The sequence below is a fragment of the Brassica oleracea genome, chromosome C3 (assembly GCF_000695525.1).
Source record: "Brassica oleracea var. oleracea cultivar TO1000 chromosome C3, BOL, whole genome shotgun sequence".
NCBI lineage: Eukaryota > Viridiplantae > Streptophyta > Magnoliopsida > Brassicales > Brassicaceae > Brassica > Brassica oleracea.
Window position 1 is genome coordinate 51,795,297 of NC_027750.1, and position 8,349 is coordinate 51,803,645.

At 39.3% G+C, this 8,349-nt stretch overlaps 1 protein-coding gene across 1 annotated transcript; it reads left to right on the forward strand.

Moving 5' to 3' along the window:
* The first annotated feature begins 348 nt into the window (after positions 1 to 348).
* LOC106334882 lies at positions 349 to 7,354 on the forward strand. Its single transcript, XM_013773266.1, has 17 exons — positions 349 to 993; positions 1,073 to 1,537; positions 1,670 to 1,740; positions 1,961 to 2,206; positions 2,294 to 2,365; positions 2,437 to 2,601; positions 2,680 to 2,902; positions 2,980 to 3,080; positions 3,253 to 3,339; positions 3,459 to 3,611; positions 3,688 to 3,843; positions 3,921 to 4,130; positions 4,214 to 5,188; positions 5,272 to 5,781; positions 5,866 to 5,970; positions 6,066 to 6,296; positions 6,365 to 7,354. Exons 1-17 carry the CDS (start codon positions 825 to 827, stop codon positions 7,106 to 7,108), a joined length of 4,683 nt encoding a protein of 1,560 aa, XP_013628720.1. The 5' UTR covers positions 349 to 824; the 3' UTR covers positions 7,109 to 7,354.
* Positions 7,355 to 8,349: the final 995 nt, after the last annotated feature.

Consider the following 8,349-nt stretch of genomic DNA (forward strand, 5'->3'; position numbering starts at 1 on the left):
CATAATTAATGTTATTAATATTTTAATTTAATTTCCTGCTTATTAATAATTTGAAATTTTAGATGTATAGTTTTATTTTTTTCCTTTAAATATATATATGTTTTCAAACAACATAAATAACCGGGTTTATGAAGTGTAGGTTGAACCGGTTTGGGATTGAAATTAAAACAACAAACGGCAAAAAATGTCTATCTCGTACGCACGTGGTCGACAAGAAACAGAAGAATAAAAGTCTTTGCAACCTGCCGTGCGGATGGATCTGAGAGACGAACAAAAAAGAGACAAGACCAAGCCTTAAAGAGTGCATCTCCTTGTATTAATCGTTAGTTGATAAACTAATAAATTAAACCAAAATATATATATTATTAAAGAAAAAGGCGGAAAGTGTGAGGGAAAGATTGCATCGCTTCATAAACACATAGGCACGCGATCCGCTGTAGAATCATCCCTCAAGTTCCGACCTTTTTTTTCCTTTATTTCTTTTTTTTTAAATATAAGAAACAAAAGATTTAAATTAGAACAAGTGAAAAAGATATGAAGGAGGTTGAAATCGAGAGCCCTGTTGTTTTTCCTTTATCGATTTTACTATTATTATTGTTGTTCATTCTCATATACTATTATTCTTCTTTTATTTTCTTTTTACGTTTTTCCCACAATAATTCGTGGGTTAATTAATCTAAAGGGGGAGAGATAAGGGTTCTATATGTTTTGTGGAAAGCCCTAATTTTCGTTTGTGTTGTGTTGTTGTTGTTCTTACCCTCTCTGATTGTTCTTGCGGCCGTGTTTCTGGTTCTCTCTCTCTCTTTGTGTGTTCAATCTTTTTCATGGAGATGGGTTCTGATGAAGAAGATCAGATCAAGAACGTTGTTGATGGTCACAAGAATAAGAAGAAGAAGATTGATACTTTCAATAACAAAGACTCTCTTACCTCCAAGTCCAAGCGTCAGATGAAAACTCCCTTTCAACTCCAAACGCTGGAGAAAGTTTATGCAGGTTTGATTTTGATTTCATCTTCATTGATGTGAATTGTTTGTTGTTTCTTTGTTGTTGAATTTGATTTTGTTTCAAACAGAGGAAACGTATCCGTCGGAGGCGACGAGGGCTGAGCTGTCTGAGAAATTGGATTTGTCAGATAGACAGTTACAGATGTGGTTTTGCCACAGGAGGTTAAAGGACAAGAAAGATGGCCAGGCCAAGAAACCGGTTCAACCGGCTGCTCCTGCTGCTACTCCTGCTTTGTCGTCGGTTAACGAGTTACCGGCTGCTGATGATAGATCTGGTTCTGGTTCTGGCTCAGGCTCAGGCTGCAGCCCTTATTCGGAGTCAAGGATGAACTTTGCGAGTGGTAGTGGTAGCTCTGGAGCTGACTTGGGTGAATATGAGAAAGGTGGGTACGAGCCACCACGGTTGTCTGTGATGGTTCGTAGAGCTGTTGTTTGCGTTGAGGCTCAGTTAGGGGAGCCATTGAGAGAGGACGGACCGGTTCTTGGCATGGAGTTTGATCAGTTGCCTCCTGGTGCATTTGGAACACCTATAGGTAACATTACTCTCTTTTTGCCAATGATAATGTCAGTGTTGGTCTCTCTTTGCTTAGATTGATCTATCTCATGTGAGTCTTTGCTTTTTCTTATTCTCTAACTTTTTTTGTTCGTGGACAAAACTATTGTAGCAATGGAGAAGCACCAAGGTCATCCATATGAGAGCAAAATGTATGAGCCACATGATGTCCGACCTCGAAGAGTTAGTTTTCTGACTAAAACATATTTAATCTCTTTGTTCTTGTATGAGTTTTTTTAAGAGTTCTCATTGCATATAGAGTGGCCCTATCATGGAGGTTATGATTCTTTGGTCATTGTTAGATGCGTTTCTCTTGTTATTCATATCCTCTTTCTTGCGAGCGTTCATTTAATCACTTTTTCATATTATTTTATTTTTACTTATTTGCGTTTGTTGACTACAGTCTGCTGCCCGTTCACTGGATGATCCGTCTTCCTACACACCTGAGATTAATGGGCGGTACTCTGAAAGTCATGCACGTGGCATGGACTATGAAACTTCACGGTCCAAGAATTCATCATATATGCATGGGAATGGGCCCTATGGTACCCATGGAAATGCATCTTTGAATTGTTCTACATCTCAACAAGACATGCCTAGCCCCATTGCCCCATCAGCTCATGGTGATAGCTCCCTGCTGGAGAGAAAGGTAGGTAGCTGGCCAACTTTTATTCCGTCCCTTTGAGAAGATGTGTGTTTTTATTGTAATGTTATTATTATTTGTCAACATTCACAGGTAAACGATGGTAGAGTCGGAAGAGGAAGTGGACAAAAAGATCCAGAGAAACTAGAAATTCAGAAGAAAAAGGTATTAGAATGGTCTTTTATTGCTATCCTCTGTAAGAACATGTTGATGAGTTGAGAGTTTTGTGTCCTCAGTATGAAGAACGCATGAGAAAGGAGATGGAAAGGCATGAGCGTGAGAGGCGCAAAGAAGAAGAGAGATTGATGCGTGAAAGAATAAAAGAAGAGGAGAAGTTACAGCGTGAACACCGACGTGAAATGGAAAGAAGAGAAAAGTTTCTGCAGAGAGAAAACGAACGTGTAAGTTCTCAAAAAAAAAAACGTACACTTTTTAGTATTTTAGAAATTAGACTTATCTTTGTGTCCGAATGTTAAAAGGCGGAGAAACAGAAGCAAAAAGATGAGATACGCCGGGAGAAAGATGCTATAAGACGGAAGATTGCCATTGAGAAGGCAACTGCGCGTAGAATCGCTAGAGAGTCTATGGATCTAATCGAAGATGAGCAGCTAGAGCTGATGGACTTGGCTGCTGCTAGCAAAGGATTGCCCTCGGTGTTACAGCTTGATCATGATACGTTGCAAAACCTTGAACTGTATAGAGGTATGAAATTGACTGAGCAACCCTAATGAGTTCTTTCTTGATCTTGCAACTTATCATAGCTATTTCTACTTTTTCAGATTCTTTGAGCTCGTTTCCACCGAAGGCTTTGCAACTGAAGATGCCGTTTACAATTTCTCCATGGAAGGATTCCGAGGAAAATGTTGCGAACCTTCTAATGGTATGATCTTTACTCACTGCGTTTGCTGCCTCTCACTTGAAATTAGTACCATCAAAGTAACTTTTTATCAGAACAATGAGACCGATTTGGAATCAGTTGGATTGTTTTTTTTTTTCACGTTTTGTGCACTCTTTTGCACTTCAAAGGTTCTAATATTATGGTTGTTTTTCAGGTTTGGAGATTCTTAATATCATTTTCAGATGTTCTAGACCTATGGCCTTTTACCTTGGACGAGTTTATTCAGGCTTTTCATGACTATGTAAGTCTCTCTTTAGTAACTCAATCTGAGATCTCCTTGTTTTCTCGTGTTCTATAGTTGTTTCTTTCATTCCATTCTTCTTGCTCTATCTTTGATATATATATTATATCCTATTGTAGGACTCAAGATTGTTGGGGGAGATACATATTACTCTTCTGAGATCAATAATACGAGATATTGAAGACGTTGCTCGAACACGTTATAGTGGAATTGGAAATAACCAATATACTACAGCCAATCCTGAGGGTGGTCACCCCCAGATTGTTGAAGGGGTATGCTAATATCCTTTTCTCCTTTAAGGTTGATTCAGTGAGGCTTCATCTTTCCTAATGCTTCCTTCTTCTACAGGCTTATGCATGGGGCTTTGACATTCGTAGTTGGAAAAATCATTTGAACCCACTAACATGGCCTGAGATACTTCGCCAATTGGCACTCTCCAGTGGATTTGGGCCTAAGCTGAAGAAGAAAAATTCACATGTGACACAAACTGCTCACAAGGTTGAGGTACTTATTCCCGTTTGTGTGTTGTCAGAGGTTTTAATTTTTATTTAGGCATTGATATGGTTAACTTGTGTGTGCAGGCTAAAGGCTATGAAGATATCGTTTCTACCATTCGCAATGGTTCAGCAGCTGAAAGTGCTTTTGCATCAATGCTGGAGAAAGGGTTGCTGGCTCCGCGCAAGTCGAGGCATCGGTTGACACCTGGAACTGTCAAATTTGCAGCCTTGCATGTTCTCTCTCTTGAGGGAAGCAAGGGACTAACACTAATAGAACTTGCCGACAAGATTCAGGTATATACATCTATAATCTATATATGTTACTTAGTTGAAATATTTCATTTACTTAGTTTTTTTTTTATGGTTTCCAATGGAAGAAATCTGGACTTCGGGACCTGTCAACAAGCAAGACGCCAGAGGCTTCCATCTCTGTTGCATTGACCAGAGATGCAAAGCTCTTCGAAAGAATAGCCCCTTGTACGTATTGTGTACGAGCTCCTTACGTGAAGGATCCTGCGGACGGAGAGGCGATACTCGCAGACGCTAGGAAGAAGATAAGGGCATTCGAAAACGGATTGACAGGTCCAGAAGATGTGAATGATCTTGAAAGAGATGAAGACTTTGAATGTGATGTTGATGAGGATCCTGAGGTTGATGATTTAGCCACTCCTGCAAGGGCCTCAAATGGTACCGATCTCGGTGTAGCAACCGATCTCGGTGTAGCAAATGCTATGTTCTGTGATGTTAAGAGCATTGTTCCACAACACCATAGTAAAGATTCAGCGGTTAGCTGCGTGGATGATAATAATGATGTGGCTGAAGATAGCAACCAGGGCCAATCATGGATTCAAGGTCTTACAGAAGGGGATTACTGTCATCTAAGTGTTGAAGAGCGCCTTGAGGCCCTTGTTGCTTTAGTCGGCATTGTCAATGAAGGAAACTCCCTCAGAGCTAGTCTTGAGGATCGTATGGAGGCAGCAAATTCTCTTAAAAAGCAAATGTGGGCAGAAGCACAGTTAGATAACAGCTGCATGAGAGATGTACTTAAGCTTGACAGAGACCCTTGTCAACTTATGAACGAATCGAAGCCTATGGAAGCTGAGGGAGGCTTTATTAACCAGGAGGCCGCTCAAGAGAATTGTTCTTCAAAGAGATCACGGTCACAGTTAAAATCATATATAGGCGACAAAGCAGAAGAGGTGTATCCCTACCGGTCTTTGCCGCTTGGACAAGACCGGCGCCGCAACCGTTACTGGCATTTCGCTGCGTCAGCATCTAAGACTGATCCTTGCTCGGGGCTTATATTTGTTGAGCTACACGATGGCAAGTGGCGCCTCATTGATTCAGAAGAGGTAAATAACACAACCTTGGCAGCTAAACAACATGTTGCTTGTATAGATGTTTTAACCATTTCTTGTCTGAATTTGTTTTGTAGGCTTTTGACTTTTTGGTTGCGTCACTGGATATGCGTGGGATTAGAGAATCCCATTTACGCATAATGTTGCTGAAGATTGAGGGATCATTCAAAGAGAATGCTTGTAAGAATACTCGTGCAGATTCTGTGAGCCCATCCAGTGCTATATCAGGATCTAATTCTGATTCAATTGAAGCTTCAACTTCTATCAGAGTTGAGCTTGGGAGAAATGACAGGGAGAAGGAGTGTTTATCGAAACGGTTCCATGGTTTCCAGAGATGGATGTGGACCGAGACGTACAGCTCGCTACCTTCTTGTGCTAGGAGACACGGGAAGAAGAGATGTGAGCTGTTGGCGACATGCGAAGTGTGTGTTGCATCTTATCTATCTGAGTATACACACTGCACTTCTTGTCACCGGAGATTGAACATGTTTGATAGTTCAGAGAGAAAGATATTAGATTCAGCTTTGACTGCATCTCCTCTTCCGTTTGGAGTCAGGTTGCTCAAAGCACTACTTGTTTTTCTTGAGGTAACGCTTCATTTAACTCTTGTCAACTTTTATTCTATAGTCATTTCTTTGGTACTAACTTTTGACAACTTCATTTATTGACAGGCATGTGTACCAGATGAAGCTCTTGAATCATTTTGGACAGAGGACAAAAGAAAAGATTGGGGGTTTAGGTTGAATGATTCATCATCACCTGAAGAGCTTTTGCAGGTAGCCATCATCTTTGTTTTTCTTTTTTTTCCCTAAATTAAACACAAAATTTGTTTTAAAACTCAGCTTATCTTCCTTTCTGTTTTTTTTGACAGGTCTTGATTTCTTTGGAGAGTGCAATCAAGAAAGAGTCTTTATCATCCAATTTTGTGACGGCAAAGGAGCTCTTGGGAGCTGCTGATGGTTCAGGATCAGTGGACGTTTTTCCATGGATACCAAAGACAGTGTCAGCGGTTGCTTTGAGACTTTTAGACCTTGATGCATCCATTCTTTACGTGAAGCCAGAAAAACCTGAGCTGATATCAGAAGATGACAAGGAGCAGATTGTAAGTTTTATAGACTATTTAGTGAAGATTGTTTCTCTGTTACTCATTTGGAAGTTATTTTAATGCAGAGCCTTTTCCCTGGAAAGTCCCTTACCAAAGGCAAAGGAGCCAAAGAGCAAGAAGACCAAGACGAGGTTGTTGTTTCAAACTCAGGTAAAAAAAGTAAGAAACGACGAGTGAGATTTGGTTCTGTAACAAACAGAAAGGCCAAGAGGACGAAAGTGCAAGGGGGTCCAAACAGATTTGTCGCCGGTAGGAGCAACGTTGTAATGGATAGGAACTTAGTGGGCGTTGAGTTGAACCATCATCAAGTCCCTGGAAGAGGAAAGAGGACGGTTAGAAAAAGACCTGAGAGGAACGATGAGGACAGTTACCGCTTAGTCAGAAGAATGGCTGACATTGTTAGGCCTAATAGCGAAGAAGTTGAAGAGGAAGAGGAAGAGGAAGAAGAAGAGCAAACATTCAGAGACATTAATGAAGATTGGGCTAGTGAAACACCCGATAGAGTGATGATGCCTATGCAAGTGGATGATGAAAGTGACAACAGTGTAGGAGTTGAATCAGAGGATGATGATGATGAGGGTCAGTTTGTGGTTTATGATCAGAGGAACAAGTGGGGACTAGATTGGAATAGTAACCTAAATGAAGCAATGGAGGATGATAAAGAAGAAGTTGTTGGGGCTGCGCAGGTCGAGAGAGAAGATGTTGCAGAAATGAGTGAGGGCTCTGAAGATGATGATGTACCTGCTAATAATGCAGCAGCAAATAATTACGAAAGTGGATCAGAGGATTACAGCAGCAGTGATTCATGAATTCAAGAAGATTACATTCTTGAAGACATGTTTTATATCTATATGGAGAAAAGAAAGTGATAGTATCAGCATAGGTTCTCTCACCTAAGAGAAGATTAATTATAAGTATTTCTGATTAGTTTGGTGAAGTCAAGCGAAGGCATATGTTTAGCAAGTGCCATTGTTATCATAAAAATTACAACCTCATTGTTTTGTTAAATGATTCTCGTGTCAATTTCCAAGGCTTGAGGATCTCTCTTTCGTCTATGCTTGCTGGTTTTATAAAGACCTCTATGAACAAGAAATGATTCTCAACTATATTACTTTGAGAGGGTATAACTGTAATTTCAACTCTCTCTCTTGCATATGAGAATCACTATATTACTTTGAGAGGGTATAACTGTAATTTCAACTCTCTCTCTCTTGCATATGAGAATCACTTGTCCTAGGGATTCAGGTAGAATCTCATCATTAATATGAACGTGAATGATGAAAGTCAATAATACACACACCTAAACGTGAATGATGACATTTCGTGTGTATGAATATTATGTGGAGTCCGTGTCACTATGTACGCATAGTAAATCTTACTTTTTAATTTCTATATAAACGATCGTTTCGATCGATTGTAAACATATCATTCCTTCTCTTTCTAATAACACATCATCTCTTGTTATCAGTGTTATCTTCTCCTACGGGTATAAAATTTTGTTTTATTTAAATTCCTGCGATACCATAAAATTCTGGTTCTTTTTATAACACGTTATCACTCTGCGATTCAGTAAAATTTATATGTACAATTTATACCATGCTATAATGGTCGGTATACCGCCTCTACTATTATTTATATCATGTTAAAATGGCTAGAATATCGTCTATATTATTTATTAATAATTTAATTAATTTATTGGTCGGCCGAGCCGCCTTATATCCTGTTTATTGTTAATTGGTCGGCCGAGCCGCCGTATAATTTATTTATTACTCTGCATTGACCGGCTGAGCCGTCGCATGATTTGTTTTCATAACATAAATATTTCATTGCCATAATTCTTACTTTTATTAATTTTTATGAAATTTTATAAGTTTGATTGACTGTTTATTACGATATTTTCAGACTGATTTTTTGTGCACTCGATTTAACCGCAACTGTCACAAAGAAAAAATTTCAAAAATTTATCCTTTTCCAAATGGCTATGAACAATATTCTTTATCTATAAATACACTCATACTTCATCCAAAACATTTCATCTTCTCTCAAATAT